The 15,512-nt window shown below is 40.1% G+C and overlaps 1 protein-coding gene across 2 annotated transcripts in view; it reads right to left on the reverse strand.

Annotated features, from left to right (window-relative positions):
• Positions 1-15,512, reverse strand: part of si:ch73-72b7.1 (netrin receptor UNC5C) — a 403,146-nt gene that overhangs the window by 132,329 nt on the left and 255,305 nt on the right. For both annotated transcript variants that reach the window (XM_041788199.1, XM_041788198.1), the window contains exon 4: positions 11,228-11,331. In XM_041788199.1, the coding sequence (XP_041644133.1) occupies positions 11,228-11,331 (104 nt within the window). The remainder of the gene's footprint in view (positions 1-11,227; positions 11,332-15,512) is intronic.

A 15,512-nucleotide genomic window follows, 5' to 3' on the forward strand; every position in this document is an offset into this window, starting at 1 on the left:
TAGACAAATATTCACATACACACCCACGCATACACATCGCACACATGTACACACACAAATCCATAACCCCACCTGCTCCGCGCCGTCTGCTGGCTTTGCCTGGCCTACGGGGTCACTCCCACTCTTTGGGTTTCAAGATAAAATGCGTTCTTGCTGTCAGGCTGCTGGCTTTTCTCTCTGACCTCCATGTCCTAATGAACCTTGAAACATTCAGGGAAAACAATTTCACCGTGGCTAGGAAGAAAATTCAGTACATTACTCTTTTTTTTTTTTTTTATGAAATTGTAATTTGAGATGGAGTGGATTTAGCCAGCAATACTTACTAATGTTTGAATCTGTGTCCTCTTTTCATTGTTTTGCGTTGAATGTAATGAAAAAGTCCAACACACAATGTATTTGTGAAGATATTACTAGTCCATTTCAGGAGAATGGAAGGTTTTTGGCATGTTCCAAGGAGGAATGGCCTTTACTTTTGTAGAAACAGGCCTAAAACCATTTTCTGGCAATATCTAATTGGTTGGCCAGGCTTTTCAGGAGCACCAGCTGTCAGCGAATCAGCCAGCTAGTACCTTAATTAAGTCTTTAACCAGAGCCCTGAGAGGTGCCTTTTACATTAAACCATTCATTTACAAAATGACCAGGCAAAAAATATTATTTTTATGCAATAAGAAGCTGAATTTGTTTGTTAATAATTCATGAATGTTTTCTTTTTACAGTAGTGACTGACCCACTGCAAATTGTTGCTTAAATATTCCTCAGAAGATTTTCAGATATTTTTCTGATATATCAAATTATTTATGATCAGGAACCAGCATTTTATATGTCTTTTGAAGGGACAATCTTAGGAACGGGTTCCCCTTTAAAAACCAAATCTAAGACTTTTTAATACCTTTTAAAGGCATAAACTCAGAAAAATTAAGACCATTGTTGCATGGCGAATAGTCAAAAGTTAAAGCCATGAGAGATTTGAGGATGCATGGCTGGCTTTTCTGATTAAATGTACTGTTTATACATGTTAGGAGTAATGTGTTACAGTTGAAGAAGAAGACATACTTTATGAATCTCTGAAGGAAAACACACAGTTTACACTCCATTGCTGAACATACTACACACACATAGGCTGATTTATTTGCAAACATGGACAAACAGGATCCCCATGGACATGCACTAGAGAGATGTCAGAGTGATGGCCTTGCTGCTCTCACTGAAGCGTTGCCAGCAGCTGTTGGGGGTTCAGTGTATGGTTGAACAATATTGTGATTTAATATGCGATTATTATTTGGTTAATCTTATGTATTTTTCAACAAATTCAAGCAATAAATAATTCCATAAATAAGACTATGTGCACTGAAAATGATGAAATTATTTCTGAAACAATTAATCCATAGTCGCATGAATCTGAATATGGGGGAGCAACAAGCTTTAAGCTATTAAAGAGGTGGCTGGGGTGGGGGAGGTGAGGCTGGACACCAGCTGATCGCAGCTGTGGTATGACTTTTGTGATGTAACACTAGACTTCATCAATTTTAGATAGAATGAGCTAATTATTTTTGCTCATGTTGCAAATGTGATGTCATTTGCTTTGTTTAATGGCATTATCATTTTTATGTCATTTGTTTTGATTGGAAAAACACACATAAAACACAAAAAAGAGGACTTTTTTTAAACCATTATTTAAAAAAATGACACTTGAGTGTTTGCATGATGTGCAAAAAATCACTGCTGCTGCAAAAATTTGCTTTATTAAACTGGTAATTTGACACATTTTCAGTTAAAGAAATATTGCATCTTCTGCGATTCGAAAATTGCAGCAGGCCATATTGTGATTTAATTTAACTTGCAATTATTTGTCCAGCCCTGGTTCAGTGCCTTGCCTAAGGTCACTTAGGCAGTACTCGGGAAGTGAACTTGCACCTTTCCAACTGCCAGGCCAAAGTCCAGATATGATCCGACTGAGTCCTTACAAACTGAGCTACTGCCTTCCCCAGCAACTCAGTTACTTTCTATGTTAACTAGTCGTGTCTTTTCAAAATCATTTACACCACTACAGTTACATTTACAGATCATTTTTAGCATTCGTTCCTGTTTTCAACAGCTGACAACTCAATGATTAAGGTTACTAAGCATCTGTTTCAGCAGATAATGTGACGCCAATGTAAGCACAGTAGCACCATGGGAGAAAAAGTATGTGCTTACTGCAGAGACACACGCACCAACACATGCAAACAAATGCTTGTTCGCCTCCCTCCCTTTCGCTCTCTCGTAACAAATCCTCACTTCAAACACCGTGATTTGCCCATTTATCATGTGAATATCAACTACGGAAATATAGTAGATAAAAGGATACGTTTGTTCGCTCAGTCACCTCACAGAGACTGAATTAAGGCACAGTGAGGACTGCCTAGTGTGACTGTGTCCTTAAAGTTGCTCTCCATCTCTCTAACTTGGTGCAGCTGGCGCTGCATAAAGCACTCTGTCAGGATGGATTCAGAGTGATTTTGAAGGAGTGACAGAGCCACAGGCTCATCCTTGCTGCTTATTTCATCACAGAATGAACCAATTTGCCACTCTCTGTTAACTTTTTGCAGTATACAAATATAACGTAACGGACCCTGTGCGTGACGTTTATGCTTCTGCGTGGAAGGTCACATGACTGATTGATGAGTGAGGAGCAGACTCTGCTCTTACCAGGGAAAGTTGACATGTTAGTTTTGTTGGAAAAAGAACTGCATGAGGAAAGAAGATGTGCAGTACACATAGTTCACGGTAGAGGAAGTAGTTTGTTTACTTTCAGTTATTATACTCTAATCGGTAAAATTTTATACCTCTTATTTATTTACTTAGTTATTTTGACTCCATACTCTATTGTTCATTTGTTTTAAACTTATTCCCCCTCCATGGACCCAACGCACATTTATCCAAGAGGGGAAATGGGCTCTATGCACAGCAGGGGGTGACGTATTTCCAGTGGAAAATAAGGCCGCTTCACAACTTCCGCCCAACAATATGCGCAAAGCCAAAACAGAATCTAAACCCTCCTATACTGCCTTAATTTGTCAGTTTCGTTGTTTTTTTATTGTTTCAATTGTTGTTTGTGTTTACTCTATCATCATCGCTTGGCATCCAAACATGCTAAAATGATGTTTCAAAAACAGGTTAAAAGAACCTCTAGACATCGTTGCTGCGTGCTGCAATGTACATCTTCAGATGAATTTAACTCGTCATTGACAGTCAGCTCAGGTAACTCATGCAAACACCGAGTAAACCACAACAAATTTGCCATCATACGCCTTTCTCTTCTCCCAACTGGAAGTGTGGGAGCAGTCTAATGCCAAATGTCGAAGCAGTTCATGCATGGAGCCCATTAGAGGAATAGGAGGTAGTGGGCTAGGTTTTCATTTGTGCAATATAAAAAAAAAAAACACTGGGTAGTTATAGTAGTTTAGGTTTTCCATGTTGGAGTAATTTTTTAAAAACACTTTTTTTTAAACACTGATATTTAATAGTGTTTTGATATTGAAAATTCAGAAGTTTTGAGGTTATAACATTTATTAGTGCATATTAATCACACTCACAAGTACTGAAAATGGGTACCGTTGTGTACCGGTATCGCTTCACGGGTACTGGGAATCGGTACCGTGCCGGTTCAAAGGCGAAAGGTACCCATCCCTAGTGGAAAGCCCTTGTCTGGATTGGGACTAAACCTTTGGATGATTGGGACAAAACATTTAATCTCTGCTTTAGGCTACTGTGAGCATTTCTTCCTACAATTGCTCTTATTGAGCTAAAAAAGAGCTTGAAATAAATAAATCACTGAACAAATTTTATTGCGGTACAGCCACACAACTGGGTTAGTTTAAAATGGACAACTAGGAATTAACTAGGGCAGTTTTTACTAACGAGCAGCTGTCAAAAAATTACTTTTCAAACCCAGCTGCTTTGTGAACATGTTGTGGTTGATTAGGGGTCTGCAGATACTAACAGGTTGGGAACGACTTATTCAAGCATAATGATAATAATTCTCTTCATAATAAAAGCCTTTTAAGTGCTGCCCACATCATTCAAAATGATGCTGCCGTCCACCCTGACCCTCTTTTGGTGGATGAAAAAGCTTAAAAACAGCCTGAGCTTCTCTCATTTTCCTTACCTCATTCAGGGTCACCCTCCTGCTAGATGCTAGCCCTGTCCACCTAGGGGCAAAAATATACACCGAACAAGAAATAAAATTCGATGAGAAGATTTTTTTTTTTATTATGGAAAGTTATCATTGTTCTGTACTTGTTGCATGTTTTCTGAATTCTCCATCTTTGTCCATAGATTCTCTCCTGTTGAACTGCTGAACCCTCCCAGCTGAATCCTATGGCTTTCCTTCAGCTTTTAAAGGCTTTCTATCACAGTCTAAAGAGATTTAGATGTTTCTCAAGGATTTCACGATGCTCCAGATTGTGTCTCTCAGGAGCTTTCGGATTGAAGAGAGAAAAAAGAAAACACGAAGAGGAGACCGGGCTGATGACATGAGCTGTACTGTCAGAGGAAAGTGAAAAAGAAATAATGGAGTCTGTCGGAGAGTGGACATTTTTCTTTGCAGTTTTGAATTGGTTTGACCCTGACCTCTCAAGGCTAACAGTTGTGCAGGAGTTGAAATGATCCCTGGCTAATCTGTCCCTCAGTGTATCTCCTGTCATGCTTTGGTGTATGTGTTTGTAAGTGTGGATACAAATGTAAATTGTCAGAGTGTTGCATGTGTGTTTATGGAGTCAAGGATTGGTTTCGGCATGTTGACAGCCACGTGATGCCAGCTGGGCATTACGATGCACGTATCACATATCAGGGCAGCAACCCTAGCACTTTGACAACTTTACAACAGTCGTCAACCGCTCGACTCTGCAACCGCAAAGACTAATATTAGAACATTTTAAGAGACGTCACAGGACACCAACAACTGCCCATCATGACAACAACAAAACGACTGTAGGACTATGAGAGGGGGACAGGAAATAGAGATGTGAATGTCAAAGAGAGTAGGCAAGATAAGACCAAATAGAAAGAGAAAGTCAGAGAAGATTAAAAAAAAAACAGCCAGGGCTACAACCGGGGGTCATCAGCAGGTTTTAAACCTAAATCCTTCTAATCAGCTTCAGCAGACAGAGGAGACAGACCAATCCATTTGTCCTGAGATCCCATTATGACAGGAGAAAGCAATAGAAAAGGTGGTGGATTGACCACTGGAAAAATAGCTTTCAGTGTGGATGTGTCAGTGTGGTTTGTGAGTATGTCTATGTGCTCAAAGATGTGTTGAAACAAGCGTCTACTGAAAAAAAAAGAGAAACCAGTGGTAGTAATAAGTCACTTAAGATGAGATTTGTCTACAGGATGAAGGATTTCCAGTGTGACTGTAGCTATGTTGCTAAAAAGTCCAAATAAATAATGTCAAAACAAATGTGGGCCATGCTTTTTAGACAGTATTCATCAGCAGTATGTTGTATAAAGATGCCCAAAATCATGGCTGAAATGTTTCACTCCATAATCTTACATGTAGGTGAGCTACATGTATGAAAGCTGTAAACCCTCTAGGCCCTTAGCTATTTTTATCCATTTGTCTCACCTGAACTTTTTGTCTTAAAAAGTCTATAAAACATCAAGCCTTTGGTGCACAGTCAAGCCCTAAACATCCTTTTTTTCAGGGCAACCTGAGCTTTGAAATTATGTGTGCTGCAGTGATGTCATTTGTATTTTGAAAAAGGGACTATAAAGACAAAGAAGAAAAACTAAAAGGAACTTAAAACTCAAAGATTTTAATGTACTGCACACAGCAAACAACAATGACCAAGACATTATTTGCATAAACTTGTTCTCCCATCAAGTTTATGTCCATCCCAAACAATAAAAACTCCTTGTGCTTTTTTGTACTGGCTGACTATAGAAATTATTAAAGCAGTTTCTGTCTGCAGTGACACAAAGGGACACATCACAGGCTCTCTGTCTTTCTCTCATTCATGAGTAAAGACATGAGCTTCTTTTTTTTTGGATGGAGCAGCCTGCCACTGGTTGTCACAGCCTATGTGATAAAACAATATGGTGGATAGCATTAGCTGCTAGCTACAGAAATGATAAAAAATGGATTAGAAAATGGATAAAAAAAAATGTTCAATACTGAGTAACAGTGTGGATTTAACCTTTAAAGACCTAGAAAGTCACACAAGTTCCAGGGTTGTTAGAAAGGCCTCCGTAAGGGCATGGATAGTATGGTTCATAAGTTATTTAACATTTGTGACTTATGTCTTTTCTTACCCTTTACAACATTGGTCTCGGAGTGTTAATGAGATCCTTTTGTGTTGTCTTACCATCCTATTGTGCAGAGGAAAATTATGATATCAGCAGCAAGCAGCTGCAGAAAATATGTTAAAAACACAGAAAAAGATGTCAAATACTAACATGAAACAACATTCTTCAAATAGAGCATTAGTGTACAACTCTCTTATGCATTGACGTCGAAAATGTATGGATATTAAAAAGGAAGAGGAAGAACAAACTGCCAACAATGCTTGAATGGCATCTTTGTGAAAGTTAGTTGGTCCTCTTTGGAACAAAGGTGTGATAAACATCTGTATCTATTTCTATAAAAATCCATTATTGGACGTATACTGTCTTACATAATATCTATGCAGAAGTGGTCTACTGAACCCTACCAGCTCATTCCAATGACTGTCTAATGCCTTAGTCCCCTAACCTTGCAAAGCCGATGGACTGGCCAGATTCCAACTCACCAATCTGAAGCAATTGTGCTAGGTTTGAGAATGGATCTGACTAATCAACGTAGCTATAAGCTGTGTTTTTTTACATTGAAAACTGATAGTAAATAGCTGCTGCCAGTATAGCGATAAGCAGGGATGTAGCTATGGTATAGCTGCAGTTTCATCAGAACTGGACCACATTTATGTATTTGAACATGAGCAAAGAGCCACATTGAAAGCTTTTATTGGTGGAGAAGATTTTGTTCACACTTCTCTCAACAGACCTCGGTATGAGTTTTATCCAACAACAAGCTCCACTGCTCGTAAACCACGGCAGCCCTGCCTGTTTAGCTCAGGTTACTCACTACCAGAGCTTTGCAGCATACGATCACATTTTGTCCTGTAACTCTGGTTGGTCCATGATACATATGATAGAGAGAAAGTTCATCCAATTACCTTATAACATTTTTCTGAAAAGTCCCACCCCTTCCAAATGCTTTGTGTGGGAGGTTTCCCAGATTAATGTGAAGTATATCCTACAGGGTGGATGAAACAGTCTCCCCATGTGTGAGTCAGTCTGAATTTGGAAAATCGGCTTTTAGTTTTGGTGCCCCATATAAGTGGAATCTTTTACAACGCATTTGTAAGATTGACACTAATTCCTCTGTGACTACCAGAGTCAGTTATTTCAAAAAATAATTTCACTTCAGTTTATGATTGTTTTTTTCAAGGTTGAATAAAGGCCATGGCAATCTCCTCACTGGTTGCCATTGGCTTACTGTGTAAGTAAACCATGCCCATTGCTACTGCCTTTGAAAATGATGCTGATTGGTCCATTCATTATCTGACCAGGAACAAGGGTTTCAGCTTGAAGTTTTGCAAGGTAAATCCGCCTGGTAATGGACATGAAATCTGGCCAATCCATCTGCTTTGCAATGTCAGGGTGTCACAGCAGATGCTGCTTTTTGTGTACTGGACAAGATCAGTAATTAATGTCACACATTGCAGGTTTAGGATTTACAGACTTCTACAACTGAAAGGACAGGTAAATATCACTCTGTAATCACAACAACTCCTCCTTCTCTCCTTTTCTTCTCTCTTCTTTGTATGCCAGTCCATCTAAGTGCCCCCTTCGCTCTTCTCCATCAGCCCCCCCCAGGGGAGCTGTGTACTTAGGTGCAATTGAAAACGACTATCAAAACCTGAAGAGTGAAACCTGATTCACAGGCTCCTTATCTGGCAGCACAGCCCTCTCCAAGAGCTGTGCTGATCTTCCCCAGTGACTGACTAAATGAAATTATGTCTTTTTATCCATTCAGGTGGGAGCGCAGCCAGATTAAACGGAGGAAATATAAAGAACAATGTGGATTGTGAGTGACGTCCCCCTCTGTAGTTAAGGGCCTGAGGGAGCCCGAGGTGACGTGTGTGGCTCTCCCTAAGTGGATGTTTACTTTGCAATGCATTTGATGAGCGAATAAAATGAGGATGTGATGACAATATACTGCAGGCATACAATATTATCTTACACTGTGGAGGCTGGTGTTGAGTATGCATGTATTTACTATGTTTGTATTTATGTGTATGCTTTAAATCCTCAGCTGTTCCATTGTCTGTATGACTGTGAACCTTTGACCTCACAAAATCCACTCTGCTTATAAAATACCCTAATGGAATTGCTTTTACAGCTAAAAATATGTGGTTCGTTTATCAGGATGAACAAAAGTCTTCACCATTTACTGCAGCTTTAGTCACCTTAGTTCATTTTTCAGCACATCTATGCCAATTAAAAAGTATCATGCGCTCCTTTTTAGTCCTTTTGAAGGAAAACAGACAACTCCTTTCATTAATTACCCTCATTATTTCCTGCAGAGCTCAGGTACAGTAAGAGAACAGGAAATCAAAGAGTAAAATTACACAGGAATATAGGCTGAGTCTCTGCGCTCGCTGAGATTTCTTCATGTAACTTTTGCTGCAACTCAAATTGGCTCTCTAGGGACATTTAAGTCTAAGTTTAAACTTTGGATCTTCGCAACAGAGTTACCTCACCAGAGGAGGGTTTTCAAGCAAGTGTCGCTCAAAACAGGATTCAGGCTGTTTTCTTGATTTCCCCCTGTGACAGCTCAGAAGACATGATGGTATGCGATGTGAAGAAAAAGCTTTATTTCTGAAATCACGTTAGAGACATGTTTCAAAATTCAAGAAATGTGAACGCTTTTGATTCCAACCTCCAATTTAGTTATCCTTTTATTGTCCTTGATGCAAATGGGTCCAATTCCTTCTTAGTGTTGCAGTTACTAAATGGAAATTCAGGCCGATCTTTAATTTTTATTATTTATAATTATAATTATATATAATTATGTATTATTATAATTATAATTATTATATATAATTTTTATTAATTTTTTAATCTTTAATTTGGGCTCAGTTATAGTACACTCCATTACACACCACTCAGACCGGCCCATATGTTTAGTTTGCTGCGTATACATGTAGGCTGTCTTGATTCTTGCTGGAATGGAGGAGTAGGGTAAAGAACTAGGGCCACAAGGCCCTTGAAATGGAAATTTTCCACCCCACTCTTCCAGGTCAGGTCTGGGAGCATATGCCAGTTCTGTACTTTGACACATCAAGCTTGGCCTTCTCTGCTCTGGACTCCTGATTGTCACTGCCCAGGGCTGCGCCAAGCCCATGCCCCATTTCTCCCTCCACGATGCAGCCCCTCGATGTCTGGAGCAGCCCACTGGGTTCTGGGCACCCTGTATGCAGTGAACTGGATCAGGCCTGGGTAAGTGTGCCTGGTGCCCATAGAAGTGCAGCTGCTCCCGTATCAAGCAGCTGACCCTCTGATCCACACACTAGGAAATCTAACAGAATGTCCTTGCTAATCATTGGCAAGATGACCGCTGAAGCATCAAAAGAGGACCACTATACAGAGCCAATGATATATGTTTCGTTAAATATATCCTACATCAAATTTACTTGGGGCAGGTATCTTTTATTACAAAGGATAACAGCAGAAGTATGGTGCAAGGACCTTGAACTTTAAATTTAGACCCTCAGATCCAAGAAGTAAACTAAAAATATTCTAATTATAACCATTGGGCTATAAATAAAGGCAAACACAATATGACCTTACATTATGACTTGAAACAAACCTATCTGTTGTCTCTTTTGCCAATGTTTGTCATACAAGAAGAATATTCTGGTTTCACTGAGTCAACTTCTAATTGAAATAATCTTTTTTGCTTTACTCCTGGAAAAAAGTAGAAACATAGTTTGAGGAAACTGTGACTTATCCTTCAGCACTGGGTGTGATGGCATACACCGGTAATGTTGATGCTACATGCTAACTAGCCGAGTTTCTTGTCACATGGAGAAGGAGGGTGGCCGTGTTGCTGCAGTATTTTACCTTGTTTGTGCACATCTTGTATGCCTGATCACTTATGTCCAACTGCTGACTTTCTCGTTTAAAGAAACCCAAAATAATCAAGTTTCTTTGCTTTCATTCCTACAGTTAATAGACTTTCTCTTTATGCCAGTTTACATGTAGTACCTGCACTACTGGGATGCATATTTCATACTGTAACTGCCACCACAGCACTGGCATTTGTAACGTCTGTATCAATGCATGTATCTCCAAGATGTGACAGTGTGTTGCAGTATTGATTTATGTGTGCATAAATGCCACTATTTACTTTGTATTTTTGCACAAATTGGTATTTTTTTATTATTCTGGAGAATGAAATCACCCACACAATGTTAAAAAAAACCAACACAGTCCTTTATTCATAGTTCTGCTCTGCATGAAAACATACAATCTGATGGTCTGTTCATAATCTGTGCCCACTGTGCCCATCTCCACTGATTTGTATTTAAAAGGACACCTAAACACACTTCAGAGAAAGGCTGCAGAGCTGATTTATAACAAGCATCTTAAAAGTCACTAGCTACTAGAAATGTCATGTAACATAGTTCCATCTTTAAACTACTGATGATGTCCCAGCGACTTGAGAGGTTGTCCCATTCGGGGCAATGTGATCTTGTGATATGTGATTTTAGGAGCAAGGGGGCAATCACAAGCAGGAGGTAAGGGTAAAGATTAGAAATGTGACTGTGCTTATTTCAATCAATTCTTTTCGATCTTCACTTTAGACAACATTAAAAAATCAAAAGGCTAGTTACCATCATTTTAAAGAACAGTAGGGATGTATTTTCATTCGGCACACCCCACGACCAGTGGCTGCAGAGTGAGAGCAGCCATCATAATGCTTTGTTCTGCTGTCTGTCATTCACAGTCGCAGGCATTGGCAATATCAGAAAATGTCACATCACGTTTCTTTGATGAGTCAAACTTATTTCCACAGCATCTTCTTTTCATCTTTTCACCAATCCTCTCTTGTCCTTAATCTTCTGCCACTCTCATACTTTCCTGAAAGTCTTTCTAAACTCATGCCCTTTACCATTGTGGAGGTAAAAGACAAAACAGCACCTACCTCAGCAGCTGGTATGCCCTCCGGAGGACGACACTGTAAAAGCACCTCCTGCTCCAGGGACACTTCCTTTCCCAGAGGCTCCTGTTCGAAGGACTTCTTCAGGTCTGAAAAGAGGGGAAAAAAGAGGGACTGAGTATCATGCGGACTTGACTACTGCAGCACTTTTTATTTTGGTATCAACCAGGCCTTCATGCATCGATTACATCTGGTTCAGAATCCTGTAGCCTGGCAAATGTGTTCAAATCCCTTCATGGCCTTGCTCCCATGGAACTCTTATAACAGTGCAGCCAGGACCCTTGGATCAATTTGAGACACTGAAAGATTCAATCCCACAGTCTCACTGAGAGATTTCAGAGACATGTTATTTTCTGTTGGCTGACCCAAACTCTGGGAAAGCCTCCTGTTATAAATCAGACATCAAAATATCTTTAAGGCTTATAAAATATGTCGTGACTCACTTTGATTTCGTCGCAGTCAGAGATTCTTCACCTTTCTTTATTTGCATCTTACCTTGATAAATAAAAGCCTTCATTTTTGTCTGTTTTTGTGTATTTGTGTGCAAGTGTGTGCAAATTTGTTCTTTTTTTTCTGTTGCGCCATTTCATAAAAAGCCTTTTGGTACCAACCTTGTATGTTTCAAAGAGCTTCACAAATAAATCCGACCCTGGTCTAAATGACTACAACAGGAAAAAAGGGAGATTTTATAGAGCATTTTGCAAAATCCTTGCAGATTCAAGGACTGGATAACAAATTAATTTTATAATGGATATTTTAAGTGAAAACTCTGCTTTGTGAAACAGCTTGTTCCAGACTGCAAAAACCACTAGTAAAACGAGGCTGCCGAGCCAAACCCTAACATCTGAACTTTTCACATTGACAGCCATTTATTTTCTAACCCAGGGAAAAAAATGGAGACATGACACAGAAAAACATCAGTAATCATATCAGTTATGTGTGGGAGGCCATTTGCAAAAGCATCCTGTGAGTCAGCAGGGAGGAAAGCCATTGCCCGTTGTAGAAACGGCCTAGTTTCACCTCATTTCTGCAGCAACACTGACACGGTAATTATGGAGTTTGCACACAAAGTCAGACATGCATTTGTTGACTTCTCTTAACTCTCTGTCACCTTCAAAACACCAGAACACTTGACTGTAAAGTGTGAGCTCAGATTCAGCACAGGGCTGCAGAAATACATTTGCATTTTAATAAAGTAGTTACAAAATGTTTCAAGGTATTTGCACAAATAGTGATTCAAGTTAGACTGCTTGGTACACAGCACCAGAATTGCTCCTTGGTTAAACTATCCATTCAGACCTGCTAATGGCTCTGGCCAACCTGTGAAGCCGCCACCTGCTGCTAGGAAATGTAGCTCTTCTACCCAGATGTAAACAAGCACAGTGATTGAACAGCATCAATGGCATTTTGTAGTTAGTACAGATTGGCAGCTTTTTGACCCGCAAAATGCAGATAGAATTGAATGAAGGCCATGTCAGGTTATATTTGCATACATCCACTTGACTGAGGCAACTCAATCCTTCATTCAACACAGACATTAAGGCTGATAAGCCACAAGGATGACTGAAAGCTTGGGGTCCACTGCTAACAGTTGCATATTTGGCAAACTAACATGTTTATCAACTCATTCTGTGATCGCTAGGTCAATTAATAGTGCTCAATTTTGACCTCTGAGTGTTTCCTCACAGTGAAACACAATTAAAGAAACAGTATATAGGAATTTGGTTTGACATGCTTTGGTGCCCACAAACACATACTGCTGTTATGCCTACCCATCTTACATAATATAAAATTTGTTGGTAAGCAGAAAATCTCACATCATTGTCAAAGTTGGCAAAAATGTGTGAAGCTAGACAAAACAGGGCTACTGACTAAGCACAGGGAAGTGCAAATAGGACTCTGCTAGCATGTCCATTTGTCCATCCATTCATCCATCATCTACGCCGCTTATCCCATTTGGAGCCAGCTGTCATTGTGCAAGAGGCAGCGTACACCCTAGACTGGTCACCAGAGACATATAGAGACAAACTATCAGGCACTCTCACACACCAACTACGGACAATTAAGAGTCACCTATTAACCTAACAAGCATGCCGTTGGTGGTGGGAAGAAGGGTTAGTACCCGGAGAGAACCCATGCATGCACAGGGTAAACATGCAAACCCTGCACAGAAAGGCCCTGACCAGGAAGGCAACCAAGAACCTTTTTGCTTTGAGGCAACAGCGCACTGCACCGCCATACAGCCCATCTACATTTGTCTTTTTGCAAGTTATTGCATAAGGCTTGTATCCCTTTTTAGGTGTTTCACATTAGGCACGACTGGTAATGTGCCTGGACAAACCCCCCATCTCGCCTCCCTATTCTGCCTGACACAATTGGTGGAGGTATATATATGCAGTTTATCCACAAAGAAGCCATCCATGGCCATCACTTGGGCCAACATTTGTCTATGCTTCCTGTGGGCTATGGTCCATCCTGCAGGCTGCTATCTATATTCTTATTGTTTTGAAGATGACAGTGATAAGCCTCTTCTTTCTTCACCATCCACTATGCTGCTCGAAGGATGACATGGGAATGTAACGTGTTGATACGATGGCTTCAAAGAGACGACGTTCAAATATGCCTTTACAGCTTTACTGGCTGACAAGTTCCCAGTACTTGGTCCAGTTACGTTCACATGTCCTGTGTACCATGAATAGTGCCTTGAAATAACCCCTTTACGTGGACTCAGGCCTGGTAGCAAGTAAAGTAGGCTTGAATAAACTGAACAAGACATTGGGCTCAAGCATAATCAGATCCAGGCCTGCTTCCCTAATGTGAAAGCACCCTTATTCATGTGTCCAGCAGCAGGATAGTCAGCTTGGCACTGGACTTGTTTCTTTTTGCTAAGCTCCAATGTGTAAAAGTCTGCCCAGTTTTTACTCTTGTATGGCTTTCAGATTGGTCACTCTTTTCCTTTTCTCAGCTTCATCTGTCGCTGACCTTTTCCTAGCTTCAACTATTGTATCGGAAAGAATTGGGATGAGCTGCTTTTAAGCTGAAGGCTTGTGTATAAATTGGTGCCATAGAGACAGATGCACTTCTCCTAAGAGAACTGTGGCTGCTGCCAAAGTGAGATTGGGCTGTTGAAAGTTATCTCACTATTAAATGGTCTTTGAGGCTATTATTTTATGATGGAAAAGTTAAATGTTTTCACTTTTAAAGACTGCGTGGAGGTTTGAAATGAGTTGCCAAAGAACATCCCTAAATTTTACACTACCAATAAAGCTTTTAGATGCTTTAGACCAAACACAGCTTGCTTTGTTCAACGCTTAGCCCCTTAATCACTATGCACAATATTTAAACCTTCCTTTCATTCCATATAGACCTGCCAGAGTGGGGGGGGGGGGGGGGGGTTTGGTGGTGCATGCCAAAGACAATAAATGATTCACACTAATGGTCCACATGCTGTGATAAATGACAGCATTACAAAGCAGCATGGAATGTGCTGCCATTTCTTTCATAAAGCGTCTGAGAGAGGGCTCAGCTGTTTTCATTGCAGAAGGGAAAAAAATGCTCACAGTAGCAGACAATTAGCCTGACATTTAAATAAGAACAACACAGGACAGATAGACAAAGAGAAAGGAGGATAGAGGGAAGGCGTTAAAAACACAAAAAGCCTTGTGGGTGGATGGATGAATAGATGCTTAGAAGGACAATGCTTTTAGACAAGTGATCTTTATGTTCATGGATGCGTGTTTGTCTTGCTGCCACTTGTCTTTACATATTTCTACACAAAAGACAGAATTTTATGAATTGGAAGTTCAAAAGGGGCAGCCATTTTTGAGCTGTTAAAATAGCTCTCCTTGACTCCAGCTATAGCTATCTGGGTGTCTGTATGAGTCTGTTCTTTGCTTTTAACCTTGTTCCTCTCTAGTTTGATTTATTCCATCGTTTGGATGGAGGTAAAAACATAATTCACTGCTTTTCCGCTCCCCTCCCCAATCCTTTGCATCTACAGCTGCTTTACATGTATCCGTATATTGGCAGCTGAGCCTAACACATGTTAAAATAATTACACTGCCATAGAAAAAGGCCATAAAACACACTGAAACCTGAGAGAGGTTGCAGTGTTGCAGGACTTAGCAAGTGACTTTATTTATGGAGCTGATCAGATGGTGTGATGGATTTCTGAATGAGAACATATGGGAGGGATGAAGTGGGGAAATATGGATTTATTTTTCATCCGATCTCCTGGGTGTTACTCAGAGGTTTACAATCTGATTTCGCC

Source organism: Cheilinus undulatus, linkage group 5 (assembly GCF_018320785.1).
Source record: "Cheilinus undulatus linkage group 5, ASM1832078v1, whole genome shotgun sequence".
Classification (NCBI taxonomy): domain Eukaryota; kingdom Metazoa; phylum Chordata; class Actinopteri; order Labriformes; family Labridae; genus Cheilinus; species Cheilinus undulatus.